A 27201-nucleotide genomic window follows, 5' to 3' on the forward strand; every position below is an offset into this window, starting at 1 on the left:
CCGGGCACTGTGGAGACATGACATGATGACCGAGGTATAAGAGCCGACTCAACAGCGGCGTCAGCCTGCACTTCCTGAAAATTCCCCGCGATGCTCGTCCCGTTTATCTCAGACACAGATGCTAGCCGTACCGCCCGGAAACGCAAGCTAGAACGACGGAAGGGGGGCGGCGGTAAAGGCGGCAAGGGAGGGGGATCTTCGACAGGAAAAGGCGGAAGTAGTGGCTCTGGCTCGAGTGGAAGTTCTGGTTCGAGGGGTACCAAGTCATCCGTGCCAATCTCCGGTTCAGTAGCGACGAGGAAATCCGCGACGAGCTACGGTAGCGGAGGAGGAAAGGCTATCACCATCCCATCGGGCCAGTTATTCGCTGGTGCGATCTTTACTCTTTCTTGCCTCTGTATTGAACAATGCTGACATGGTATGCACAGGCCGGACTGCGGGAGGTGGTACTCGCGCACAGACATTTGGCGGCCAGTGAGTTATGTCCTCGATGAAGTCGGCGGCAGAATGTTAACCCCCTGACTGCCAGACGATATGGTTCCGGCTATCCTGGCTTGGGAAACAACGGTGTCGCTGGTCGAGGATTCCCGTTCTTCTTCTGGCCGGTTGTTTGGGGAGGAGCCCTAGGTGCAGGGAATGCGCACTACCTAAACGGACGTGAATACGGAGACGAACGCAACACATCTCGTCCTGGAGGCCCCATGTTCCAGGCAACCTTCGCGTCGAACAGCAGCAACTCTACCTTCCATGTAATCGCGGACAACTCCACCGCGGTATCGCTCTCCGGCTCCATTACCGCCAACTGCTCGTCATTCGTATCGACATCGAATTCATCCACGACGCCGAGTGCATACAACTCGACAGCACCGGGCGCCCCCAACCCAGTGCAAGCGGTGCAGTATTACCGTGCAAGCAGCGTCGTTTTGACGCTTGACGGATATAATGACACGGCTGCTCTTAGCGATGACAATACCACTGCCAACACGCCTTTGCCTAGCTCTGTGGATCACAACCTTTTGGACTGTTTGAACCAAACTATTGGATTGGCAGTACCTCTGATAAATGGTGCGAGCAGCCAGTGGACCCATTCAGCGACTGGGATGGGCTTGATGGGCCTCGTTTGGACGATGTGGTTATTATTTGCGACTGTAGCATGATCGTACTTGATGTTATTGGTCGGTTGTCGGCCCTTCAACGGACATTGTCGATACTTACGATGTTTCTGTAGTTTACTATGCGACACGAGTTGTGATTGCAGATACACTCTGATGTTCTATGAATCATATGAAGTAGCATGTAAATCGTGGGCGGACAGCCAGCGGTTTCCTTCGCTATCATTCATGCCCACATAGCCTTGAACTTCTCGTTGAACTCGGCATGCGCAGCGTTTATCATTTCATAAACCTTCCAATCGAGCTCGGAGACGTCTTTGGGCTTTTGCACCGGCGTCCCAAGGGAGTCCGTTATTTGAGCAACATCCTCCTCGTCGTTGGAGTCCTCGTCGTCTACCTTTGGATCTTTGGATAGCCACGAGGTCTCAATGGCTTCGTCAGTATTCGCTTCAGCGGGGTCCACACCGCCTAGTTCTTCGTTCAACATGTCGTCCATGGCCCCGAGGCCTCCACTGGCCGCGGCCGTGAGGAGCTGACCTAGCGTACCCTTGACAATGGCGAGAGTCATGTTGAAATCCTCCAGGATGTACCAGAGATCGCCTCGACGAATCTTGTTGGCCCGAACCAGGGTTTCGTCTTGTCCATGAACATAGAAATCGTAAATATGGGCGTTGAGCGCGTACTCGTAACCTTCTCTGGGTAGTCGGGTGAAATCGCTCATTGAAGGGATCGCGTCTGCATTCAAGTGCAGCCCGCGGGAAGCCGTGGCCGTCAGCTCGGGAACAGTTCTAAAATCATCGCCGTGTCCCGAGTTGCACACGAAAGGCGAGCGCACGATGGAGCGGATCCTCGTTTCGCGCAAACTGCGGACGAAGGCCGATTTGAGGTCATCTGACACTGCGAATTGCTGCTTGCTGAGGGGCAGGCATTGCTCTTGCGACAACTCCTGCGCGTGCTGTTCCGCATAGGTCATCGCATAGCTCTTGAAGACTCGCAATATCTCTTGATCGTGGTCCACGAGCACCGCCCGAGCGTGCTCCGGAAGTGGCGGCAGCTTCACCACAGATGGATACTTCGTCGTGATTTCCTTGAAGTATTGCTCTGAGGCGAAGGTGCGCGGCAGGTACCGTCTTTGGAAAAGGTGGCAGAGAATGAGAATGATTTCTCGTTTGGCGGCAACGCTAGGCATGTCGTGGCAGATCCTGTGGAAGACTCCGGCACGAAGGAGGACGACGAGGGCAAAGTTTGACGGCTCCGTATGGTAAAGGTGCGCCGCTGCGCTATACAAGTTCATTGGAGTACCATCTTCTTCCAGAAGACCGGACCGCCGCAGGTAGTCAATGCTAAACCGAACATGATGGAGGACTTGTTGGTGTCCAGAATCGGACTTCACTGTGATCTGCGGTAATCGCAGCAGAGCGCGGACCGACTTCACAGCTACCTCTGCGTGACCTGATCCGGTCAAGAGGTTGAGGATGCGGAGGCAGAGGGTGGAAGTGAGCGGGAAGTGTCCGCCGAGAGAAGGCAATTTCGAAAGCACCAGTCGTTGTATCCGATCGAGAGGAATACCGTAGAAGACGACCTTTCCTAGGAGGTCGTATCCTCTGCGACCAGCTCTGCCTGCACATTGGCGATACTACAGATCAATTGTACATCAATTACGGCCAGTCAATATAACGAATTCCTTACCATCAAAGCGGTCAGAAAGGGAGAATCCCCGCAAAATATCGAAGTTCGTGCTGGCGCATTTATTCCGAGTGCAAGGGTTCCTGGGAGAAATCGTTGTGAATTAAGATTTAAAAATCCAATACGGGGAAACAAACCTGTCGCAATCATTATTCGAACGAACCCGAGCCGGAACAGACTATAATGGTGATGTCAGTCACTCATTACAGCACCAAAGAGCCCGTGACAGGATCACCTCTCAACCAGGTTCCGATATCGTTTGTTCATTCCGGCGTGGTGCACCGCGATACCTCGACGTAAAGCTTGCACAGCCCATTCCGGGATATGTGTTCGGCTCCTGACCATATCGTCAAGGTCTTCCTTGAGCTCGTTGAACGAATACGCTCGGTTGTTGCCGGCGAAGCTAAATTGAGGCGATGGGTCGGTGGGGTCAAAGGAGCTTTCCCAAGACACTTGACTTGGTGTTTCGTCCACGCCGGCTTCGGTACGTTGCTTGTTTTTGCTCATACGCCCGACAGTCCGTTGACGCTGCTTCTCTGTTGCGATCCAGACTTCAAACTGCTTCAACTTCTTCTGCCACTCAGGACTAACTCGCCGCCACTGGGATTCAGCCTGTTGCAGGTTTTGCACCAGTACCTGGGCCAAGAGTTCGCAGTCATGACGATCAAAGTTGAATGCAATCGCAGGCTGCGATAAGAGGGTGAGTCGCTCGATAATAGATGAGTTCGAGGGCTACTTACGAGATCTCCGGCGACGTGAAGGTCCGAAACAAGGTAGATAAAATTGTTGAAGAAGGCGAGACGGCTAGGCTGTGCGTGCAAAATCGCAGGAGAAACTGTGCGAAGTCGCGTAAATTCGGGGTCCTCCAGGTCTCTCGCGATTCGCAGGAGAGGTGCATGACTGTCATTGACGTCGAACGATGCCATGAGTTCGGAAAGCGTTTTCTTCAACGCTGCTTCGTATTGCAGCACATCGTTCTGCCGCAACAGTCTTGAAGATGGAAGATATTTGACTGGATCCAGAGAATCTATGTCGACATCAGGAATCGCATCACGGTGGCGTTCAAGTGTCCTGTATAGTGACAGAGTATCCCTAGCCTCCAACGAAAAGTCTGAAGGCAGTGATCTCGCGCCGAATGCAAGCAAGGATGCCGGGTGAAGAAAACTCAGGCGATCGCTAGCGTTGTACTTGGCGAGACCTTGGAATTCCTCTTGCCCTGCAGACGAGGAGATCTGGTAGGCAAACTTGCGGAGGTGAGAGTACCGCGTAGCGTGATGCACGAAGGTATGTTTGAAGCTGTGCGTCCTCTGTACCTGTTCCAGCCACGCGTTGAAGACCTCTGGCTCGCCGATAGTCGCCGATAAACCACTGTGCGAAGAATCTGAGAAACGCAGTCGAATGGACAGGTAGGGGATACCGACATAATGGGGCAAGGAGCCAGCAGCAGAATTTGCTCCCATACGGCTCCGCCCTACAGCAGGAATGTGTCAAACATCCGCATTGTGACGAACAACGCAATGACATACCTCTTGTTGACCAATAGAGTGTATCTCGTCCAAGATGATCCTATCCATTGTCAGAAGTCTTGACTACAGTATTGGCAACGAATCACCTCTGAATCCGAGGGGTCCAGTTTCGGGCCTGAGCCGGCGACAGAAGCATAGTAGCTAGGATCTCAGGAACTGTCACCAATATCTGGCATTTCTGAGGATCGTGGATCCGGTAGTCCCTATAATTTCCGTAGGTAAGTCAAATGCGTTGGCCATATACGAGGACGGATACCTGGTATGCACAGCCCAGCAAGCGCCTACAACAGGGTGAGGAAGCTTCGACGACACGGACATGTACTACTCACGATCACTCAAATCCTTACGGAACCGAGCATAGACGTCGGCTGCCACCTGATTGACCAGCGCTTTGGTAGGGGCAACGAACACGAGGATTCCGTCGTCCGAGTTCCGTAATACTTTCTCCATAGCGTAGTACGAAATGAAGGTCTTGCCGGCACTGGTAGGTGCTGCGCATACAGTACGTGAGCCGTGTGCCTGATGAGAGTAGTATCGACCACTTACCGACTACCAGAAGGGAATGGTTCTCGTCAATGCAGTCCAGCACCTTCCGTTGCCATGCATCTGGTTCGAATGAGACGCGGCGATCCGGTGCGCTGTCCATAGAGCGGTCCATGTACTCTCCGAACAATCGAAGTTGCCACATCACCGGATGTTCTCTGACGCGCATGGACTTATGCACTAGACTCTTCGTTTTGGACTTGATGAGCTTTATGAATGAGAAAGACAAAGACCTGTCAGACGAATGGCAGTCCGCTGCTGTCGTCAGGGCGGGAATATAGTCCTCGAGACCGAGCGAGACCATGACTGAATCAAGGATTGCGATTGCCTTGGGCCATAGTCCGGGATTTCTATAGAGCTCGACGACCATACGGAAAACGGCGACCGAATATGCATCATGAACCTTGCCCTCCTTGGGATCGGGTTGCTGCATCCATTGTGTAATCTCCAGGTGGAGACGATATAGCCGCGTCTCTATGGAGAGCCATCCTTGGCTGGTACGATTGCTGCGACATAGATTGACCATATATTCTTTCTGGGCGTCCACGGAGAGCTTGCTAAGGTCGGCGAGATGTCCCTGCCACCAATTCAGGTTTTCAGCGTCGATTTTCTCCTCTTTTCTCCTCTTGTTTTCTTCTATGATCTTTTCCGCGGCGGTCATCTTCTTCGGCGCACCTTTCTTCCCTTTTGTCTTTGACGAGGCCTGCATATAGATCAGCAAGGCCAAGGAGCGTATTCAGTCCTAACAACGTACCTCCCGCGAAGGGGCTGCTTGGGCCTTGGATGCCTTGGCTGAAGGGATGGCTGTTGGCTGCAGGATTGCACCCTGGGCACCGGTGAGCGTGCTTGCCAGGCGATGCACGTTCTTCATGTCGATCTGAGCAAACTTCATACGACGCTGGTGCAGCCAGGCGGCTACTTTTTGAGGATTCTGGCCGCCTAGCCACTTCGGTAGTATGGTCTTCCGAGTATCGTGCCAGTGCTGTGTGTCCACGAAGGGAACTCCCCGGCCAAAGCTCAGGTAGTGAGGATCTTCCCCGTCGGAGTCGGAGTCATCGGCAACGGAGACGCGGACATCTGCGAGCTCCTCGTCAAGGACAGGGTTCGTAAAAGGTAGCAAAGCGTATTGCAAATCTTCCGGGGGTGTTGGGGATTCGGGCACCAAGGGAACTGAGGCGCAATGCTTCAACAGCGAGGCCACGTTGATTGGGGCCATGCCGCACTCTTCCCATATTTGATTCACCTTTTCTGCCACTTCAACGCCAATAATTTCGGCGAAGGATGAAGGATGAGTTCGGACGAGGAAGTGAAGAAGAGATGCGAAGACCCGTCCATCAAGGTCAACGTCCGAACTTTCGCTCGCGCTGCCCATGATTATGAATATACGCGGAAGGAATTCGTTCAAGATCGGATGTCCAAGGGCGTCAGGAAGGACCGGTAGCCGTTGTGCACGGCCATCCACACCGATCTCTTGAAGAAGAAGGTAATGCGCGACGAAGGCGTACAAGAGCTCGGGGTGGAGGGCCGGCAAAGTTTGGTAAGAAGATCGGTATGCCCCGACTATACCTGCAAGCCAATTCCGGCTGTCGGTGGACCCTCGCGAAACTTTGGCAACATCAGAGAGGTACGTCGTATACTTCGCAGTTAAAGCAGCTCCAGACGCCTTTGCGATGCCCCATAGCGCATCAGGGTATCGGCGCGCAGCAAGCGGGTCGTAATTCGACGTATAGATGAAGGCAAGGATCTGACGCTCGCCGTCAGCACGGAAGAGTTTATAACGTTTGTCCATCGGGCACCGACCTTAGAATCTCGGAACTGAGCACCGGGAAGTAACGATATGGCCACGCCGCCGTTGAGAAGACCGAATATGAATTTGCGCCTAGTCAGAAGGCGCTCGGCTGCCAGGGGTCGCTTATCTTGCTGGAGCAAACCACCGTCGTCGAGCATCACGAACATTGGCTAAGAAACCGCTTAGACCCTGCATTGTGATAGAGTGAAGCAGGTCTACCTTGACTCGTTTGTAGTACGCAAGCCATTCCGGGTCTTCCAGATCATTGAAGGCATACACATCAACGGGTAATTTGTTCAATTGACGCTTCAGCAAAGCACGAGCAAGATATCGAGACGCGAAGACGTATGCCGACGACCCGGTCTGTAACGTGGAATGTTGCAACGCTGAATCGAGGATGATCAGACGTGGGCACCGTGCAGCACACTTGAATGCTTACTTTGCCAGAATACAATATCAAAGACGGCATCTCGCTTCAGGAACTTTTCTACGAGAGTTTCCAACGCATATAGAGCATGCACGAGTTGAAAACTGGGATCTACACACGATTGTCAAACACGACATGAGTGAAACATGTTTTTCAGATTTGACAGTACCATCGGGACGCCCAAGGGCAAGTAAGGGTTGATCAAGCACGAATTGAATCAGGGAATCGCCATCGATGACAAACGGTTCCTTTCCAGCGTAGTCACCTATACCCGCCGCGTTGAGTAGATCCTCCTAGCAACTCGCTCCGAAGAGTACGTACCAATGAGGTCCATCCACCGACCGCCGCGAGTGAGAGGCGAATACCACTTGTCATCCAAGAACTTGAGCGCTTCCTGCGGCGAGCTAGGAAGCGCTCGAGTTGCTTCAGGGGGAAGCGTGGACGGCTCGTCGTTGATGAACTCAGCCAACACCTTGATAGCGTGTTCAGGCATTTCCTATCTCGTTTCAAGACTCAGAACCCAGCAGTGTCTACAGCTCGACCAGTACGTGGTGAGCAAAAGAGGTGCGGAAAGAACGCCGGGGGCAAAAAATTTCTTTCGAACTTCGCCTATCTGAGTTGTCCGCCTCGAGGCCGCTAGAGAAGATGTAATACGGATGCTATGACGCCACTACTGCGAACGGGCGCCCAATTGTTGCAAGGCCGTGTCAATGGTCATAGTTGTCCTCGTATGAGAATCATGTATGCCGAGGTCAAGCTGGAGTCGATAAGAGAGCGATATAAGTTCTGCAATTGAACTTCAGCTCCGGCTTCGGTACATACTCTCGTTACTTATTACATAATGATTGCACTTACCTTTTGCACGTCTGTAAATCTACACAGAAATGCTCAACAACTCTGGTTACCACAACGGTGTGCTTAACGCGGTGATATCACTACAGTGTACATAGATTCATAGATGCCCTCTATCGAATTCTGCTTTAGTACGCCTTCCCGGCTTCCAATGCCTGCGCAGCGGTCTTCCTTCCCTCCACTATATCTTTCACTACCGTCAAGGCATGGGAGAAGTCCGGGAAGAGGATGTGCTTGATGCCCTCGCGGTCGCAGTATGCGTGGAGGTCATTCTCACCATCCTCCTTAGTCTTGACGAATAAGACGTCTGCGTGCTTGGCGGCGGACATGTCCGAAACGCCATCACCGAAGAAGAATAGCAACGGCGGTTCAGGGAGGTCTCGGTACGGAAGAATGGCTTGCGACTTGTCGTGGCCATAAGCACTGGTAACCAGGTATCAGAGCATTCGGCGTGGTTACGAAACGGATTACCTCGTGGGGTGGCGGTATTTGAGCTCCCAGGAGCCATCTGGGTGAATTTCCACGTCGTTCGAGATGATATCAATATCGTTGGCGGCCTCCTCTCCGACAAGCGCGGAAAGTACGGCACGAATGGAGGGGGTCATGCCACTGCACAAGCATGACGTGTCTTGAGCCGAAGTGTTCGAATAGGTCTGAGAGGCGCCCACCTGGAGACAATCACTACGGGGATGTCATGGGCTTTGCACCACGCATAAAACTCCTTGAATCCGGGATCCAGTTTGATGTCTTTGAGGGAATTCAAGTCGTGAATTGGGGCCGCAGGTCGATTACGTACTCTTCACCATGGCCTCCTTGCATTCATCAAACGTATGCCCGTTCTTGGAGACGCTGGTGAGCATCTCGTGGAAGGCCTCTCTGTCCCGCTGTTAGAGACGTGGAGAATCCACCGAAGCATGCCACATACTTGTATGGTACCTTGCCTGAGAGGATATCCAAGTTTCCTTGTCGGCGCTTTTCAGCACCATATCCAAGGTTATCCGTCAAGACTGGTTAGAGGGCGACGTCAGCTATGGGCAGCGATCATGGACACATCAGGACGGCGAGCGTACAGTCATTCGAGTCCCTCGTCGTGATCGTGCCATCCCTAAGTAATCACGGTGTAAGGGACCGATCAGGACTGCATCGGCCATCGTGCACTCGAAGAGAGAGTCGCACCAACCAGTCGGACAGTACGACGAATTTCTTGCCCGTATGAACGGGCGGATAAGGAAGCGTAGACTTTGGAGGTTCGTCTGAGGACATCGGAGTGTGAGTTTAGCTCGTTCTTGGCTGCGATGGTGTTGAATTGGTGTTCAAGCTCTCAAGCTGAAGCTAGATCGCGCCTGCAACGTGAGGCAACAGACGCTGACGTCATCGTGTTTATTTCCCTATTCCCCTTAGCGAGCATGTATGTATCTGATCTGTACGCCAGAAACGGCCCAGAACCAACAGGGACACGTCCTTCAACTCAAAACCCCAAGCATTCGGCCCTCCATACCACCCTTAGTGCGGCCTTTGCGGCAGTTGAGCCGGATGCGTGGGTGGCCTCGACGCTTCTTGCGTTTTATAATAACTGAAGTCCCCTCATTCTGTCCGAACGTCGCAGTTGTGACTCGTAGCGCACGAAGATATCGCCCACCTGACAAACAACCGTTGAGTAGAAGTGCAAGATTCCACCCGATGGCGTTCGATGCTTCCCCGTAGCGGGCCGGTTGGTCCGGCCCGATAAGATGCGGGGCGATGGCGTATAAAACTTGACCTCGAAGCTACAAACATCAGCGCCCATACCCGCGACGAACATCCCGCAACGAACATGACCGTTACTGTCCCAAAGATACAGCTCAACAATGGCGTCGAGATCCCGGCTGTAGGGCTAGGTATGCTTCACATGCCTTGCGTTCAAGCTCTATGTACCGAAATATTCTCAAGGGACCTGGCAGAGCAAGCCCGAGGAGGTGGTGACCGCTGTCTCGTACGCTCTGAAGGAGGCGGGGTACCGTCATATTGATTGCGCCTGGGCGTATGGCAATGAGAAATCGGTCGGCGAAGGCATCCGCCAATCCGGGGTCCCGCGATCGGAGGTCTTCGTAAGTCTCATTTGTACCGACATGGCTCATGCGTAGGTCCTAATCGTCCATCAGATCACTAGCAAAGTGTGGTGCACGTGGCATTCTCGTGTAGAACAATGCTTGGACGAGACTCTCGCCAACCTTGGCACGGATTATCTCGATCGTACGTGGAATTGAGTGCTCAAGATCCTCTCGCGGCTTACGTTGGAATACCCCGCAGTTTATCTCGTACATTGGCCAGTACCTCTGAACCCCAATGGCAACCACCCTGCTTTCCCTACACTTCCTGACGGCAAGCGTGACGTGGATCATTCTTGGAAATTGTCGGATACTTGGAAGCAAATGGAAGAGGTCCTCAAAAAGGGTAGGCAGTATCCCGTTCAGAAGGTATCTGATACGTGCTGACTCCTGTATTCCTCAGGAAAGGTCAAGGCTATTGGCGTATCCAACTTCTCCGAGAAGAAACTGGAGGAAATCCTTCCTACTGCCACCGTTGTCCCGGCAGTGAATCAGCTTGAGCTCCACCTCTACAATCCACAGCACAACCTCCTCAAGTACTTGCGATCGAAGGGAATCGTTCCACAGGCGTACTCCCCGCTCGGCTCTACAAACTCGCCTCTATTCTCTGACGAGACGGTCGTCGAATTGTCAAAGAAATACGACCTCCAACCTTCGGATGTTCTCCTAGGTTACCTACGTAAGCTCCCTTATTTTTGTCGTCCGTCGTCAAAACCGTAACCTCATCTTCTCAGTGGCCAAGGACATCGTGATTCTGCCCAAGTCGATTACACCGTCTCGCGTTGCCTCCAACCTCGTCGGTGCTGTGACTGCCGCCAACAAGTTCTCCAAGGATGACCTGGACAAACTCGACGCCGTGGCAGCCAGCGGCAAACAGAAGCGATTCATCATGCCTCCGTGGCCCATTGATCTCGGGTTCGAGAACTGGGGCTGAAACGTGATCGGGATATACCCCAATGTATTATAATATGAATGCCAGCATTCGTGGTTGCTCGCAATTCACCGGTTTGAACGTGACGTTTCCGATGACACTGGCATGATCGTACAGCAGGGCAGTCGTAGCTTACAAGAGTCCTCCCAGCGCCTCTCGCCTGGATTTTGAGTTCGGATCGAAGTAAGGTCGCTCGCCGATACTCAAAACGCGGTTTCCGACGCGGAGTTCACGACCGTAGTCACGCCTGAGGCATAATTCAGGGCCCGTAAAAATAAGACAAAGCTGGCGACTCACGTAGCGGTGTGAAACGTGCATCTGGAAAGGCATCGGTTTTAGTAAGTTGTCGCTTGTCATATGGCGAGTGAAGAAACTTACCGATTGTCCCAGATAGCAACGTCGTTCTGGGTCCAGCGGAAGCGCACCTGGAGATCATGATTATCCGACACATGGCGGGTCAAGTAATCAAGCAGTGCATCAGATTCATCCTGGTTGAGCTCTACGATCTTCTTAGTAAATCTTTCCGAAGAATAGTACAATTAGTTGCTGCGCGACGAGATAGAATCTAGATGGCATTACACTTTGTTCACGAAGAGCGACTTATATCCCGTGACCGGATGAGTTCGGATTACCGGGCTGATGTGGGTTTTACTCTTGAGCTTCATGTCTTAGTATAAGATACTTACTGCACAGCGGTAAGGCCCTCCCCGGAGTTCTCGATGTGCCCTCGGTTGTCAACAATCTTGATCCCTACCTTATGGAAGAAGGAGCCGTCATGGATTGCGGTCAGTCCCTCGAGGAAGCTGCGCATCTTGGGCGACAGCCGGTCATATGCCTCGTATCCACTGGCCCACTTCAAGGTGGTTGTGAACGATTGAAAGGGACTAAGGAGCGACGCAGACGTACGAGGGTGTCGCCGCCCACTTCGATATGGCAGGCAATTGATCAGAATAGGAACCATCATTTTAGGAAGGCAAACATACCTCGGGGAAGAGTATGCAATTTCAGAATCTGCACATTTCGTCAATCTCAATCATGAGTGGTGATCATGATTTGAGATCACCGCATAGTCCGACGGAATGGGTTCGAAAGTGATGTCAGTATGCCACTGCCTACTCGCACGACCTTCTTGGTAGGAAGCCCTGGCGACAGAACGTTAAAAAGAGTGGCTGGGCTCTCATCTATGACCGACTGCTCACCTTTCAGAGGTGATCACCAACGTATCATCGCCGAGTTCATCGGTAGCTTCATGGACCGGGTGCTTGTGTAAACCGCTTTCCTTGGGCTTCCCGCCGGCTTCTCCCAGCAACCTTGCGAGTTCTTTCTGCTGTGCGAGGGTGATATCCTGATTGGAGAAGAAGACAACGCCGCGATGCGACACGAGCGTGCCTAGATCTTTGACGAGCTCTCGAGAATTCGGCGCTGTGAGGAATGTTGATAGCTGAGTGGATGCGGAAGGGAAGCGAGTGCCGATGTGCGGTGTCTCGTCATACGAGTCAAAGTTGGCCAGTGATCCTAGGGAGTACGACGGTGCGGGGGCCATTGCTACGGGCAATCTGAAGTTGTCTTGGCACGAGAGGTTGCAGTGTTTTATATGCTTTCAACGATGTTGCTTATCGTGAATCGAGCACGCAATCCGGGTTCTTGAATGCGAATCGGAAGGATGAATGAGGACGCTTGAAACTAGACTAGAGCATAACGCCAAGCCGAGAGGCATATGACCGGCGATGAGTGTCTCTTACAGGCAGAAGATTACGGTGCTGGAGCAAGCTGAGGAGCTCGCGCCCGGGAGAATGACTCGCATCCCAAACACGCCAGCTGTTGATTCGCACACACTGCAAGCAAACATTCGATGAGAGAACGCGCGAGGACGAAACGGCTCAAATGTGAAGTAGACAGCAGACAGACATTCAACAGGGCGGGCTCGTGCACTTCGGCAAGGCAGGCCAATTCAGTCCATTATCAAGTTTGATGTACGCCACATGCATGAAAGCAACCGAACGTAATTTACAAGCTACAAGCTTTGGAGTCGCAGCTTGTTTGCGGCCTTGATGAACAACGTCAGGGGAATTGCTGCAGTAATCGTCAGTGGTGGTTGACTCAGTATGTATTGGCGAAGACGAACGTAAAGCGGCGAAGAATATGGCACTCCTATTGCCAGATTGCCAATCAATCGAGGGTCTTCGTCAGTACGTTTATGACTTACCTGAACCACGACTGGGCCTCGGTCTTCTGGTTGATGTAGAAATAGTTGTAGAGGACGCGCAAGGATATACTAGACCCGACAAGTCAAGAATAGTCCATCATCATCATATCTTGCACCCACAAAGCAGCAGAAGATAAGTTGAGAGTTCTGTTTGACAGTCCGGCAAAGTTAGCCGCGAGCTATGAGAGGTATGAGTAAGACAGATTCGCCACAATGCTGAGTTTCGAGCTTACGACGGCCCCGATCCACAGAGGCAACATTTCGTTACCGTTCTACGACGGGTGAATGGCCGATTAGCTGAAGATATCAACCATGTGAAAGCACGAACGAGATGAGCTCCCTCCATTCGTGCAGCGCGAGCTGCAGTTTCTGGCGATACCTTCGGATCGCTAGCTATGACTTGAGTGTTCTGGCGCGGCTTCAGGCTAGGTAGATATATGAACGATAGTCGGCGATGACTTCCAATGTTCTTACTTATTGTACCCGATGGTCTTGTTGATGAGAGCGAACTGCGAGGTATCATGAGCACGCGCCTGATATATGTAAGTCTATCCAGTAGCAGACCTTTGCGTTCATCGGGTAGAACGTAGTGAACCATACCTATGAGTACGCAACGAATGAGTTCCACTTGAACCAACAACGACTGCGAGTCTTGCACTTACTACCGGGATGGAGTAGAACGATAGTGGGGTATCAATCGTGAGCGGCATCGTGGTTGGTGGTCAAACTGCACTTGTCCTTGGCCCACGACATGGGCGAAGGCCGTCTGACAGTTTTGCATCGTCATAGAAAGGATCACCCGGCTCATCCCAACCCGGTGAGATTGGATGAGAAAATCGGATGGGTTTTGACAGTGGAACCACGCATGGCGCCGCGGCGTGACAATCGACGGCAGAAACGAAGCGATCCGCCGTAGGAAATCGCTAATCCACGCTGGTACGAAAGGACCGGAACAGGTTGGAAGTGCAGCCGGTCTTCCACGGGTCACTGTTGTTCAACGGCATTGGGCCCAACGTCGTACACGTATTGGGCTCAGGTAAGAAGTTTCACTAGCTCTGCGATATCCTGGGGTACATTCGTGGACGGGCGGAAATGCCGGTATCGTCGTCGATGGGGCCCGCAGTGAGAGAGTTTGCGTGAGAAAAGCAAGGACGCGCTGACTTGGCTGCATCTCGTGGGTTCTCAACCTTTGGTCATTCCTTGCTCGCTATTCAGGTCGGGCAGAATGACTGACATCAGGTACGCCCTAAAATACATGCTGGTAGTATCTCAGGGACCATAAATCCCTCATATTACTGCAACAAATTACTGGCAGTGGCGACAGTGTTCACGCAACTGTGCGGCGGAACTTCAAGTAACAAGGGTCGCCCAGAGGACGCGCCTGCGACGGACAAAGAGATGAGAAAATCATCGCCTGATGGAAGCTCATGAGCACGCACCTCCGAGATATCATTGCGATCCGGTTGCGGGAACGGATCGGGGAACTTGCCCGCAGCATCGACCAGCTCATACTCGTAACCAGCGAGGAAGAGCGCGACAATCAGCTTCATCTCCAGCTTGGCGACCTTCATGCCTGTGCACGGGTGGCGACCTGCGCTTTCTATCAGCGCACGCCCAGGGTGGGGTCTCAGAGGACCATAACGTACCAACACCCCATCCGATGTACGAGAATGTGCCCTTCTTGTCTTCCTCTCGCCCGGAGGTAAACCGACTTGGATCGAATTTGCTGGGTTCTGTATAAATCTCTGGATTCATGTGCACACTCCCCAACGGGTACGCCATGAAAGCCCCCCGGTCGATCCTCTTGCCTTCAACGTACAGATCCTCCTCCATGTTCCGGCGGAGCGCGGCCCCCGTAAGTGTGAGCCGGATGGTCTCACGGATCACCAAGTCGAGGACTGGCATCTCATCTTCCCATGCACTGACCGGGATGGAGGAGAGCCGCTGGTGTAACTTGTCACCCGAAGATTCGTCGCTGTATTTGGCAAGGAGCTGTTTGACCTCTTCGTTCACCTGCGACTTCCAGGAGGGATTGGCGGCCAGATAGACGAGTACCCAACAGGCTAAGGCAGGGAAGTCAATCGCCGTGTCTCGGCATGCACGTTGATAGTCACACACAATTAACTCGCGTATTGATCACACCAGCGAAAATCACACCCAGCGTGAACTATAGAAAGCGATGAGCATACCGTATGGTGCGATGATCGCTCCACGTGCTTACGCCGATGATGGTAGCGTTGTCGCATCCTTCAGCGATCAGTACGTCGAAAGCATCCGACGAAGGGACAGCCTTCCGGCGCATGTCGATATAATCATTGAACTTCATGTACAAATCGGTCGTAGCTTGCTGTTTCGTCTTCTTTGCACGACTGGGGAACCAAGGCAGGAGCAACGCGGTTGGAGTGGCACTTCTCTCCATGATGTTGTACAATTGACCCAAACGCTTGACCTCCTCCTTGTTCTCGGATAGCTCGCGGCAAGTGGCCATCCGCACGGTCATTTGGAAGACGAGCTGTAAACCAACATAAGCGAACCGAGGAATGATATATGTAGTTGACAACGTGCATTATAGACGTTTTCAAAAGGGTTTATCTTGCCTTCTCTACCCCAGGACACCATGTCGCTGTTGACATCGTCAAATAGAGTGGGAAGCACTGCAACAAGAAGTCACCACGGCCCTGTGCTTATCGCGAGAAGGTGTACTTGCCGTCGGCCAAGCGCTCCTTGCGTAAGAGGGTAGCAAGATGCTTGTTGAACCATGATACGTCGTCGGTACCCTCTCCGGCCTTGTCGATCTCTTCCAAACGAGGGGCCTAGAAGGGCATTTCGTCAGCAACAGAACGAATCGGTATCTGACCGGTGCAGATCAGGCTCACCCCGCCCATCAGAATCCTATATCCCTCGGTGAAGTCAAGACTCTTGTCATTGAAGAAAACCTTGCGGCCTTCCTCTCCTTGCAAAGCGACGACCTGGTGCTAAACGCGGCAGGACCAAAAGGTTGACTATACACTCCATATTAACGCGAGAAGGGTGACGCACATGCAGTACATTGAACTTGAAAATGTTGGATCCTGTCTCGCGGAAGGACGACATGAGGAAGTCATAGCGTTTGCTGAAGAACGTCCACGCGGTGACAAGCGGCAAGCGTCCAACGTGGCGGATCGTCTTTGAGTCTTGGGTGAATGACGGGTAGCAGTACGCAGCCAAGGCGAGCGCCGCGATAGACGCTGAGGCAGTAGTAGTCACACTAGACGATGCCCACCATCGTTCCATTAACTGGACCAAATCCGACGATGAAACGTTCGCCATGACGGGGGATGTCTGCGCACGCAACTCAGCTGCGCGGCTGTCTCTTTATGACCCCGCGAATCGCTTCGACTGTGTCCCATGGTGTCCAAAGTAGCATTTCATTTCCACTTCGCCTTGACACCCGCGCTCTCACGAGTACGGCCACACGTGCCGCGTTTCCTCCCTTGTGGCATGAGGAAGCGGAGCTCGAGCTCTGTATCGTAGGTCAATAATGCTCAGCGTTCTCGGGAGCTGCAAGTTATCTATCGACTTAAGGTAAACGCCATTGTCAAGGCTAGATGTCGAGCGTGAACGACCTGTGTACGCACGCATGCATGTGGTTCTGTGTACGCCGAACTGGCGTTCATATGCGCATGTAGTATAGACCACGCTGAGTATCCTTCTGCGCAGAGTAGAACCCATTCCAAACTGGTGACTGTGAGAGAGGCGTGCGCGCGGGGTAATGAATCTGACCGAGCAATCAACGTTCAACACAAACGGTGACTTACGGCAGGCCATTGCATAAGCGGAGACAATTCGGCAATTTGAAATCGATACAGATGCCATATCGACAAGGAACTCCAAGCTTCAAGCTTCAAGCCTTGAATGACTATCATTTGTAACAGATTACAGATATATATGTATATGCGCAAAGAGGTTCTGGTGGCCTGCGCAACCAGTTGCCTCCGGCTCAATCACCGATCGTGAGTTACGATGCCAAAAGAGATGTGATAGATACAGAAGACCGAGAGATGGAGTTCATTGCATTGTTCATAGGCCAAAGTTTGTGCAGAGATAGAAAATGTTGTCAAGGGTATGGCGGCTTCGGCCGGCCTGACGCCGTCCGCGACCACTCCAAACTTACCGCAGCGAGGCCTTGGACGTCCTCGCGCTCACCGTGGGCATGCCATCGTGAGGGCCTAAGCCTTCGGCGTTGCCCTCGCCGCCCACGGTCAATCCCGAGCTCGCTTGCCGTATGCTGAGCAGAACCTCCTTGCAATACTTGAGCTTGTCCACCAAGCGCTGGTTGAACTTCGCCTTGTCGGGGTTCGAAGAAGGTTGGAGAGATCCCGCCATGATCTCGGCAAGCGATTGACGGGTCAAGTTGTAGTTCTTGTCGATGTGGGTGACGAGCAAGCCTTGGGACGAAAGTATGATCTTCGAATGATCATAGAAGTTGAACTACACGTCGCGTCAGTATGGCGATCTTGATCCCGCAGAATCATGACTAACCTGAAGACTGTCGTGGCTCATCTTAAAGACAATAACGTGTTTCATCCTTAGGTATTTCTGCACAAAGTCCATTCCTTTGGTGCGCTCGACGTCCTCGAACGTGTAGTCATAGTCGCCATAGAGGCGGTCCATAATGTATCGTTCAAAGTGCTTGAGGAGGTAGACCTTGCTCTTCAGTTCTTCAGGGTAAACGGAAACGGTGTAGTTCTTTCGAACGTAAACAGTGCCCTGCCGGCGCGACGAAATATAGTCCAAGTGCCTACGAAGCATAGTTGTCAGGCGTAAGCTCCGACGCGAGCAAGGTTAAGTGCATACACTTTATCGGCGCTCAACACGATGGTCGTGCTGTCATTAAAGTGCACGCCAACCGAACCATCCGTCAACGCGTAGCCCATGCCGTATTTGTTGCAGTAGTCCACCCATGATACGATGAACACCCGCTCGTGGGGTAATGCCGCATCTACCCGAGGATCACGGAAAACACGACCTAATGCTCGCGCCTCGAACGCGGCAGTCAGGGTGGCAGCGGCGGCGTCGAAGCCGTTGGGCTTCGCAGTTGGTAAAGGCGCAGGCGCGGGTACTGATGAGGGAGGTGAGAATCACCGATGACTCCGCTATTGAAGACAATGATCACCTTCAACGCGTTCCTCAGCTTCCCTGACCTTCTCCTTGCCCTTGTCCTTCCGAAGAATACCGACAGGTGGCACATTCTCGGGCTCTTGCCTGTACTCCGGCGAGTCCGCACGGGCCGGTGCCATCTGGGCAACAATGCGTGCCTTCTGGCTCTCGAGTTCTTTCCGCCTCAGCTCTTCGTGATCCTTCTCCCTGCGACCCTTTCCCCTCTCACCCGCATCTCGAGGATCCTCATCTTCCTCTCCGATGCCACCCAACGGCTCCTTGCCGAGCTCCATCTTCAGCGGACTGCCACGGTGATTATCCTTGGCTGCCGCCTGCAGCTTGCGAAACAAAGGTGACTCGCGCGGCTTGTTACCCGTACCAGGCGCGACGACGAGCGGCTGCTTCGCCGAACGCAGCAGCGCGGAAATTGGGCTGCCAGGTTGCACGGCGTGCTGGAACTCCTTCTCTTGCTGTGCGAGACTCGAGGTGACGTTGTTCCTGCCTGAACGTCCAGACGCCATGACAGGCTCCGGAGTGGCTATAGGCGCTGCCTGGTCGTCGTCGAGCAATGCGTTCCTGCGAAGCATCGCCAAATTGGCGGCAGACTGCGAGCGAGTGATCGTGCTGAAGTCCGGAACCGAATCGTGCGCAGTGACAGGCACGCGAGGGGGTACGCAACCTGAGACGAACCATTCGTGAGCGAGGACATCTACCAACGAGGGTCGCTCGGCAGGGTTCGGGGTCAGGATGTCCTTAACGAGCGCTTGCACTTCGTACGAGACAGGCCGTTCCGGCGGGAAGTCGTACTCGTTGTCGCGAATACGCCTGGGACACCATTAGCAACGGAACTAATCACGCCCTGACAAACTCACTTGTAAATAAGCTTGACTTCCTTAGTTTGAAATGGTGGGCGGCCGATCACGAGAGTGTACAGTATAACACCGATACTCCATGTATCGACCTCGAAGCTGTGACCGTTCGCGGTATCAAACAAGACCTCAGGCGCGATATAGTTCGGTGTCCCGCATATGGTCTTCTTCCTCTCCCCGGGGCTCTCGATGAGCGCCGCCAAGCCGAAGTCGCCCACTTTGACGTTCATCTTTGCGTCGAGGAAGAGGTTTCCTAATTTCAAGTCGCGGTGGATGACCTGGGCATCGTGCATATACCGGCATGCGCCGAGAAGCTGGACCATAAATACGCGAGATTCAGGTTCGGTCATTCTTCTCCGCCGGCGAAGAAGGTCCATAAGCGAGCCGTTGGGGCAGAGTTCGAGATTCAGGTAAACGTTGGACTGGTCTTCGAAACAGTCATGGAAAGCGACGATATTCGGGTGATTCAATGAACGGTGGATTTTGATTTCTGCGTAGAGCTGAGACAGACTTCAATGCCAACGCTGTCTCGGTGGCGACATTCCATACCTTGGTTTTAGCTTTCTTGGTTTTGAGAGAACTGTTCGTTACAACTTTACATGCTGAACGTTGACCGCGGGCATCCTTCACTTCATATACCCGGGCAAACCCCCCCTGGAGAATGTTCAGGCACGACCGGTATTTTACCAGACTCAGCAGCTTACCTCGCCCAGAAGACCCACTCGGACGTAGTCAATACCTCTATCGAGGTCCCTAATGACCTTCGGCGGCGACGGGGGTGTGGTTTTCGTATTCTGCCTGGGTAAAGGGGGAGAGCTAGGCGCCTTTTGCTTCGCAGGATCCTGTCTGGGTTCTCGTCCGCCTATGTCAACTTGATGAGCGTAGTTGTCCTTGGGAAGCGCTGGCGGGGGCATGGCTCTGCCGTGGTTGATCTCCGCGAATGGGTGTCGGCGATGGCTTGACGGGACGTTGGCGGGTACTTGGCCTGGCATAGCGAGAATCGGAGCGTTGCGGGAGTACATTGCCCCAGAAATCTTGCTTTGAACTCGGATATGTCTTGAGGAAGTCGAAGGCCTAACGCCTATGACTTTGGAGCCAGTGCTGGAGGGATAGAACGCCTCGTGTTCGGGAGACGCGCTTTCAACCACTAGACCACGTGATCGCTCATGCTGTACTCTACAGCCCCGCAAGCTCCCGAGGACCACGGTCAATGGCTGTATAGTACACTCGGCAGAGACCATGGGGTGTCGTGCTTTGTTATCCTGATGACACTCGATTTTCAGTCTTGATCTTTGCACGAAGTCCAGCGCGTAACCCATAATATCCAATACACCTCGACAGCAGACTGTGAGTACATACCACCGACGCTACTTAAGCGCGAAATATCACGCGAAGATGGATCAGCAGCAACCGTGCGAAGATGGGATCAGCAACCGTTTGCCGTACGCGTGATAGAGGCGGGAACTGATTTTGAGAATGGTGCCGCTATAATACCGTAGTAACCTAGGTGTTTCCTCAGCTGTACCCTGCCCTCGACCGCCATGCCTTATACCCTTGCAACCACCGGTCTCTCGCTTTATTCCATCCCTGCGGCATACTTCGCTGCATTATACCCCCATATTTTGAAGGTACGCACGGTCGCCCTACCTCGCGTGCCGCCGGTATTAACCATAGCTCAGAACATACTCATCCAAAAAACGATTGGTTTGAACAAGTGTGAAAACCGCTATGCTCTCAGTCTTTTGTCACTGATCGATGTTTAGTGTACACCCTCGCTCTCAACTTAAGCGCCTTGAGGAGAAGAACCCGACAGTCTTCGCCCGCGCAGACCGTATGTACAGCGCCCACGTCAACGGCAACGAAATATTCCCGCTTTGGGCTGCCGCTGTGGTGCGTTATCTTAAGGACGCCCCCCATTCTGTTTGGCGGCTGATATCATCGCATTGCTTAGTTGGCCGGCAACTACGCCGGCCTCAGTCCTGAGACCCTTAACACATTCGCGCTGGCGTTGTAAGCTCGTCCGCATTCGCGATGCTCCCTCCTTGACGCTTTTGGCTACAGCATCGGCTCCCGAGTGCTTTACAACACGATTTACATTAGCGACTCCTTGAACAGGATAGCAGGTGGTCGCCTGCGCTCGCTCGTTTGGATGATTAGCGTCGGTACGTTTGCATGTGTCGACCGTATCCTGAGATTGCATTGCTGACATGTTGGGGTTTTAGTGACGCCTCTCACACTCCTTTTCAAGGCCGCGAACAAGCTATCCGCCTGATGTGCATTACGTCAGTGGCAGGGACCTACTTAGTCCGTTTCCTTGCGTTGTATGAAAACATCAGCTTTCAAACGTGTGATTCCGGACGGGCCACAGCACCAAGTACATGCTTTATCATCAGGTCCTGACGGATCGAATCAACTCCTAGCCACTTTGCGGAGACGGCAAGCCTCAAAGAGAACCGGCGGCGGATATGCTTCATTCTTTTGATCTTATTATATTTGCCCACGTGACCTGAGGGAGACGCGTTCAACTGGGGTCGCGCGGTCGCGGGTGGTTTGTTGCATATCGAAGAGCATCTATATACCTACAACCTGATCCCATCTCCATACCCACTGTAATCAACTGGTAGAAATTGAACATGATGGCATATCCCCCTCCACCACGAACACCTCTCCGACGGGTATCACACGGCTCGCTACTTGCTCTTTCTCGTTCTGGGCATGATCCTGATGCGCCTGACGGACTCGGATATCTGGAACCGGCAATATCAGAACTCGCAGACGAAGCGGAGACTCTCCAAACCAACGTAGGACAACTGCAACGACTCAGTGACTCGCTAGCGACCTTCAACGAGAGCTTTGCGAGCTGGCTTTACGTGCTGAATATGAACGCACTCACGATGGACTGGCCTCAGGTGTGTTTAACTTGAGACTGGCTCCACCGGAACTAGATGAAAACTCAGCGCTACTTAGGCGCCTATCGACGACATCTCATATGAACTTCAGAGGATAAGAGCAGGTATGTGTTGGTGTTCGCTGGTTCTCGTCGGCAATCTTGACGCGTTAAACAGAAAAGGCGGCGCAACTTAAAAACGAAGCTCGATTGAAGGCCGCTGCGCGCAAACCTTCTCCTGCGATTCCACAGTCAGAAGATCCACCGGCCCTTGAGGACGAAACCACTATGGCTCACGATACGACTACTATTTCTGTCGGACCTAGTAATAAGTCTATCCCGTCCACCGGCGCTGGCAAGAAGGTCTCAAAGGGCAAGTCTAAGTTGACCGCGAAGGAAAAAAAGGAGCGCCTGGTACGATGCATCCGCGCTTTTGCAGTTAGCTGCTCAGTCATGTTGCGTAGATATTGGTGGAGAAGATTGTCGGGCATCTCCCATTGTCATTCCGTGGAAGCGACCCTGTGAGTAGTGGCATAATTCCAGCTTCATTGGGTTTCCCTTACGGTCCGTGCAGGGATTGCGACGGCATGTTGAGATGGTCATCGATCGCTTCTTAGACAAACCAGATCGTGGTATTCGGCGTACGTCCATATCACATTCCCGGCATTACTCCGTCTCAGAAGTCGTACTCTTTAGTTATTGATTGTGTCGTACCACCTGATCTCAACGAAGCCAGAGCTCGGAAGTGTCTTCTAGCGCTCGCGGCCTCCAAACTCATTCAATCGGATAATAGTACGGTTAGTTGATCATGGTCTCTTATGGCTCATATCGCTTACAAGGCAGCCTAGGGCACTGTTTTATACCATTGGCAAGGCATTCCGCAAAAATAACGCGCGTTGTCGTCCATATGGCACAATGAACCCAGCTGCATGCCGTTATTTTCGGCCGAGACCGAAACTGTAGAGAAGACAATTCCCGCGTGTCAGGTCATTGTGATTGAAATGACCACCGCCATTCCCTTAGTCAAGGATAGAGGCTCACCGAAGGCAGCATTCTCGCAGCGATCCTGCCGATGCGTTCACTGGATCCATGCCATGCTGTGTAGCTGACACGTTGATCATCGTACGTTGCAGATTCACTATGAGCGACAGTATCTCTGGTTAAACCCCGCTTCCGTTCATCCCGCTGCGTAGCTACGACTCAGCACCGTGAGGAATGTTCCTTTCGTTTCGCAAGCCGCCGGAAACAGAAGGAGCGGTTTCTACCGCTTTGTTTCAGCTTCTCGCGAGGTTCGGCGTTATCGATGAGCTCCGGCACCTGGACGTCCATAAACGATCTTCACGTTCGCACCGGTGTTCCAGTCACACCATGGTCCGCTTCCATACAGTGGTTTGTCTGGCTGTGCGGTAGTGACTGAATAGTCGACGGCCCCGGCGTTACCTGGACCTGCATTTGAGCCGGCGAACACTGTTTCATGGAATCGTCACAAGATCTTTACGTGCAACGGATCTGCATTGTTGGTCTACTTCAACAAGCACCCCTCGAGGGTCCATCGCGATAGCGATCTGACCTGTTCATTGCTCCTATTTCCCGATAGGGGCTGAAGCAAATGGCATTTGCCCCCGGCTAGTCGGACAAAAATATCGAGAGCTGATCAAGGTACAGGCTGATGACACCGCTCCCCTTCTTTCCGTCAAATCTGGTATGACTTGCAGAAGCGCGCCAAGGACACCTCTCAACCGAGCTGTCCTTCAGGGGGTTGTCGCTTCGGTCAGAGGTATGCAACGAGAAACACTCGCCTTGTGGTAGTATGTGACATGTTCTAGGCCTAGTTGTTGATCTCCACCGAAAGAGAGAGCACAGATTTCGTCGCTCGTTCTTTTCGTGCATGCCTTGGCACAGTACACCGTTTGGAATACGGGTAGATCGACATATAATATCGGCGGATCGACTCTTTGACATTGCTTCGTCTGTGGTTTAGAAGTTCATAAATTCTGCGCTTTTCATCGTATACGATTCATAACACTGTCATGGGAAGGATGCAGCAGATGATACTTACGATGGATGAATAGTCCTCGCATCGCTCAACCATGTGTTCTCGTCAAAGACAAAGCTGAAAATCATCCGGCATTGACCCCTACGCTGGTGGTATTATTGCCATGTCCATGGGGATTGGAGGGGTGTGATTGGCAAAGTCCTTGTGATTAGTAACATGAGCTGACGGGTTCCTAACAGCAGGGCACAGTCAATCGAATCGGTGTTATCGTGATATTCAAGCACCCGTGTCTTCATTCCTCGTACCGCCAGTCATTCACAGCCGATTCCCGGGTCATCCAGTAAGATAATCGGAATGGGAAGACGTAGCATTGAATTATCAGACATGGACTGTGATAGTTGATACAACATAATAGACTTTGGCTTTGGCTTTGCATTTGTGGTTGACCATGTCCGACAACAAATGAAAACACAGGAGGGACTGCCTCATCAATGAGTGAACGATGAAGCAAGATCACAACGTTGGCCCCATGATGTGTTCGGGCGCATTGGTGATGTCCATTATATTGTCATGTCCCGGCGAGGGTACATATACGGCCCGAGTAGCGTGATTGTGACGTGTGACTGTGACCAGGATGATGTTCGCTGGCGCGCTCCCGATCACAAACTCCGCCCCCTTCACTCCCAGCGCTCAGCGCCCATCGCGCCGTCTCAATGCTAGCGAACGAACCGTTTGAAAACAGAATTGATTGGCAATGGAGCCGCGAATTTGCCGATGGCATGGAGAAGATCGAAAAAACGAGGGTTCTAGATCAGCCTCTCGTTTGTATGGACAGTGTTCGACGAAGATCTTCGGGAGATCCGCTCATTCATCTGGCTGGACGCAGATCCCAATCTCGACATCGGGTGGGTGGGTAGGTTGATTATCGGGTCTCATAACGCCTTGGATCCTACCACGGATCTGAACGTCCGAGAATGCTTCCCGCATTTTACTACCAGCGCCAACTGCGGGCCATTCACAATGTCCTCCGCGCTCTGACTGATCATGCATCAGGCTGGGAGTTTTGCGACGGTCGGGCTCATGTTCCGACTGTGGTCAATCATAGCCACCATCCCATCCCTCCGTAGGGACATGATGTTCTGATCGGGAAAGAGGGGGAACGGCTGGGCGCCCAAACAAGCACGTTGCCTACCCTCAAGGTTTAACAGTAGGATGGGAAATCATGAATGGTTCAATGATGCTCATAGTATGTTTTTCTTTTGGTTTTCATGTCTGGAAGCAGAGGCGTAGGACGTTCTCTTCTCTGATTACTAGAGACAGCGTTTCATATGGAATTCGGAATCAAGGTGAACAACTCACGATCACCCGAGGCGTTTTCGATTTTGATTAAGACGCTGCGCCCGGTCATTCCCGAATATCGGTCGTCCATCTACCGCAAACCACGCTGGTTAGCAATCCCAACAACTGGTGATCAAGAGCTGCGAATATGCCTGTCATGTTCCGGTGATAGTACCCGAATGGACTGTTGCAAGAATAGTTTGATGACCGCTTACCCGTGCGGTGCGGTTTGACCCCGGTCCTGCAGGCTAGAGTGCTGGCTACGCCGTCGTGAGTGGCCCTTTTCGGTATGTTCAGCTTGCTTTTTGAGCGGCACACGCAGTTTCGGCATGTCCTGGTAGCTGATCGTCTTTTTCGGCAGGTCAGGTATACCTCCCTGGCGCTAAAGTAGGAGAAGCAGGTGGCGCTTCGTTTCAGGGAGCGCATGGCCCGGAAGGTGGACGTCACCTGCATTGCTTTCCCCACACTTCAGGCTGTAGAAGAAGCCCCGCCTTGATTCCTTATATTCTAGTATTCTAACCGCCTTGGTTGCTTTCTCCGCATCAATTGGAGACCACACCCTCCTCCCTTCTCCTTCGGCTGGTTTCATGTAAGGTGCACAGTCTCGTCAGAAACGGGCTCTTCATGTGGTCTCTGGATTTTGGTGATAATGACTGCACGAGGCATGAGACCGTCGCGTCGCGTGGATTCCCGCAGACGGCAGATTCTCATGGCTCGTCCTCGCACGACAACCATTGTAGTAAGCGGTACAAGGAGGTCCGAAATCTGAATCTCACATTATCTCTAGCAGCCGACCTTCCGTGGCACGCTCCTGCAGGTCCATGCCGAGAGCCATTCGCAAATGAGATTGGTCTCAATAGCCTTGCAGGTTTGCCCGACCTACCAAATCCCCGTGCAGCGCGGCTCGAAGCTCAGTCACCCCCCAAAATACCATCAATCTCCGTGCGCTCCCCAGATGGTACTCGGCCTCCCTCTCTATCCCCTGCACTTGCCCAAGGACTTAACGGCATGGACGCTGGGCAATCAACCCCCTACATGCACATATCGCGCGGTGCCAGCACTTCAGCCTACATCGAGGATTCACACGCACCGTATCACCCATTTCTGCCTGCAAATTTGCCGGAGCCATATCTCCCGCACCGACACCGGGAAGGTGAAATCGATCTCATACAAGCCCCGCCCGGTGGTTGGGTTGGACCGACGTTTCGTCAATATTCCCCAACGAAGTCGGGCACGGATTCTACTCCAAACGAGCTGATCAAGTATCCCCTGTCCCATAGTCGTGAAGTTCCTCATGACTCCATCTTCAACCGAATACGTGCCCGCAGAGATCGTGGAGTAGATGCAGCAGACAGCGCGTTCTGGATATCCCCAACCAAGCGTTACCGAAAGGCAGGCCCATGCGCTGGGCAGTCCTCCCCTTCCGCAGCGAATGCACTGCTTCCACATACGTCTCGTTACTCCGTACATCTTGACGATGGCTACGCTTACGAAACTACCGACCAGTCTGCAGTTCTGGACCCTGGAGAATATTGTACTTCCGAAGTTGATGGAGGTTTAGGGCGCGTGGCAGGGGAGAAGGTCGAATGTCAAGGAAGTGAAGTCAACTATACTGTGAGTTTTCACATTTCGAATTGAAGCACAATTCTGACTGTAGACATAGGAAGTTGGTGACAGACATCATGTGGTTACCCGCGGGGCTGATGCCTGCGCTGAGCCCCCTGAGGATCAAGCTGCATCGTCTGGCAACGCTTACTCCGATCCGAGTCCTGAGCAGGTGTATAGATTGCACGTAGGCGCCAGGAATTCCCAT

The 27201-nt window shown here is 52.7% G+C and overlaps 12 protein-coding genes across 12 annotated transcripts; 5 read left to right on the forward strand and 7 right to left on the reverse strand.

The window, feature by feature from the left end:
* Nucleotides 1-90: 90 nt before the first annotated feature.
* On the forward strand, nt 91-1157 carry PUNSTDRAFT_68982 (uncharacterized protein; the record flags this gene model as incomplete). The annotated part of the gene is made up of 3 exons (XM_007384145.1): nt 91-370; nt 429-474; nt 530-1157. 3 exons carry the CDS (start codon nt 91-93, stop codon nt 1155-1157), a joined length of 954 nt encoding a protein of 317 aa, XP_007384207.1.
* Nucleotides 1158-1338: 181 nt separating this feature from the next.
* Nucleotides 1339-7576, reverse strand: PUNSTDRAFT_134649 (P-loop containing nucleoside triphosphate hydrolase protein; the record flags this gene model as incomplete). The annotated part of the gene is made up of 17 exons (XM_007384146.1): nt 1339-2748; nt 2802-2881; nt 2936-2976; nt 3034-3485; nt 3539-4166; nt 4220-4269; nt 4325-4364; nt 4411-4527; nt 4581-4605; nt 4654-4815; nt 4871-5570; nt 5622-6611; nt 6668-6826; nt 6876-7042; nt 7096-7194; nt 7253-7348; nt 7405-7576. 17 exons carry the CDS (start codon nt 7574-7576, stop codon nt 1339-1341), a joined length of 5388 nt encoding a protein of 1795 aa, XP_007384208.1.
* Nucleotides 7577-7983: 407 nt separating this feature from the next.
* Nucleotides 7984-9225, reverse strand: PUNSTDRAFT_120680 (uncharacterized protein). Its single transcript, XM_007384147.1, has 7 exons — nt 9116-9225; nt 9006-9040; nt 8861-8942; nt 8732-8811; nt 8604-8682; nt 8407-8544; nt 7984-8358 (listed from the first exon to the last, which is right to left on the reverse strand). Exons 1-7 carry the CDS (start codon nt 9196-9198, stop codon nt 8064-8066), a joined length of 792 nt encoding a protein of 263 aa, XP_007384209.1. The 5' UTR covers nt 9199-9225; the 3' UTR covers nt 7984-8063.
* Nucleotides 9226-9701: 476 nt separating this feature from the next.
* Nucleotides 9702-10975, forward strand: PUNSTDRAFT_52707 (Aldo/keto reductase). The gene is made up of 6 exons (XM_007384148.1): nt 9702-9812; nt 9865-10022; nt 10077-10167; nt 10225-10368; nt 10426-10701; nt 10757-10975. Exons 1-6 carry the CDS (start codon nt 9749-9751, stop codon nt 10954-10956), a joined length of 933 nt encoding a protein of 310 aa, XP_007384210.1. The 5' UTR covers nt 9702-9748; the 3' UTR covers nt 10957-10975.
* Nucleotides 10976-11085: 110 nt separating this feature from the next.
* PUNSTDRAFT_69084 (taurine catabolism dioxygenase) lies at nt 11086-12496 on the reverse strand (the record flags this gene model as incomplete). The annotated part of the gene is made up of 9 exons (XM_007384149.1): nt 11086-11200; nt 11251-11271; nt 11332-11472; nt 11533-11589; nt 11640-11806; nt 11860-11876; nt 11937-11964; nt 12017-12095; nt 12153-12496. The coding sequence occupies 9 exons, from the start codon at nt 12494-12496 to the stop codon at nt 11086-11088; spliced, it is 969 nt and encodes a 322-aa protein (XP_007384211.1).
* A 403-nt stretch (nt 12497-12899) lies between these two features.
* On the reverse strand, nt 12900-14264 carry PUNSTDRAFT_120682 (uncharacterized protein). Its single transcript, XM_007384150.1, has 9 exons — nt 13822-14264; nt 13724-13759; nt 13634-13668; nt 13488-13584; nt 13393-13431; nt 13280-13338; nt 13160-13228; nt 13079-13104; nt 12900-13026 (listed from the first exon to the last, which is right to left on the reverse strand). Exons 1-9 carry the CDS (start codon nt 13867-13869, stop codon nt 12968-12970), a joined length of 468 nt encoding a protein of 155 aa, XP_007384212.1. The 5' UTR covers nt 13870-14264; the 3' UTR covers nt 12900-12967.
* Nucleotides 14265-14420: 156 nt separating this feature from the next.
* On the reverse strand, nt 14421-15671 carry PUNSTDRAFT_143901 (cytochrome P450). Its single transcript, XM_007384151.1, has 5 exons — nt 15381-15671; nt 15278-15326; nt 14806-15222; nt 14599-14750; nt 14421-14540 (listed from the first exon to the last, which is right to left on the reverse strand). Exons 1-5 carry the CDS (start codon nt 15657-15659, stop codon nt 14487-14489), a joined length of 951 nt encoding a protein of 316 aa, XP_007384213.1. The 5' UTR covers nt 15660-15671; the 3' UTR covers nt 14421-14486.
* Nucleotides 15672-15843: 172 nt separating this feature from the next.
* PUNSTDRAFT_143902 (uncharacterized protein) lies at nt 15844-16468 on the reverse strand (the record flags this gene model as incomplete). Its single annotated transcript, XM_007384152.1, has 3 exons — nt 15844-15972; nt 16036-16134; nt 16199-16468. 3 exons carry the CDS (start codon nt 16466-16468, stop codon nt 15844-15846), a joined length of 498 nt encoding a protein of 165 aa, XP_007384214.1.
* A 676-nt stretch (nt 16469-17144) lies between these two features.
* PUNSTDRAFT_103050 (Pkinase-domain-containing protein) lies at nt 17145-20081 on the reverse strand (the record flags this gene model as incomplete). The annotated part of the gene is made up of 7 exons (XM_007384153.1): nt 17145-17629; nt 17681-17939; nt 17996-18260; nt 18315-19123; nt 19171-19667; nt 19717-19821; nt 19872-20081. 7 exons carry the CDS (start codon nt 20079-20081, stop codon nt 17309-17311), a joined length of 2466 nt encoding a protein of 821 aa, XP_007384215.1. The 3' UTR covers nt 17145-17308.
* A 627-nt stretch (nt 20082-20708) lies between these two features.
* PUNSTDRAFT_143904 (uncharacterized protein) lies at nt 20709-21816 on the forward strand (the record flags this gene model as incomplete). The annotated part of the gene is made up of 6 exons (XM_007384154.1): nt 20709-20795; nt 20847-20881; nt 20931-21057; nt 21119-21177; nt 21229-21329; nt 21390-21816. 6 exons carry the CDS (start codon nt 20709-20711, stop codon nt 21437-21439), a joined length of 459 nt encoding a protein of 152 aa, XP_007384216.1. The 3' UTR covers nt 21440-21816.
* Nucleotides 21804-23031, forward strand: PUNSTDRAFT_143905 (uncharacterized protein; the record flags this gene model as incomplete). The annotated part of the gene is made up of 7 exons (XM_007384155.1): nt 21804-22076; nt 22135-22180; nt 22233-22468; nt 22519-22575; nt 22629-22695; nt 22751-22851; nt 22903-23031. The coding sequence occupies 7 exons, from the start codon at nt 21804-21806 to the stop codon at nt 22942-22944; spliced, it is 822 nt and encodes a 273-aa protein (XP_007384217.1). The 3' UTR covers nt 22945-23031.
* A 2184-nt stretch (nt 23032-25215) lies between these two features.
* On the forward strand, nt 25216-26030 carry PUNSTDRAFT_120685 (uncharacterized protein). The gene is made up of 4 exons (XM_007384156.1): nt 25216-25296; nt 25365-25396; nt 25503-25675; nt 25750-26030. Exons 1-3 carry the CDS (start codon nt 25263-25265, stop codon nt 25590-25592), a joined length of 156 nt encoding a protein of 51 aa, XP_007384218.1. The 5' UTR covers nt 25216-25262; the 3' UTR covers nt 25593-25675; nt 25750-26030.
* Nucleotides 26031-27201: the final 1171 nt, after the last annotated feature.

Source organism: Punctularia strigosozonata (genome assembly GCF_000264995.1).
Source record: "Punctularia strigosozonata HHB-11173 SS5 unplaced genomic scaffold PUNSTscaffold_7, whole genome shotgun sequence".
NCBI classification, from domain to species: domain Eukaryota; kingdom Fungi; phylum Basidiomycota; class Agaricomycetes; order Corticiales; family Punctulariaceae; genus Punctularia; species Punctularia strigosozonata.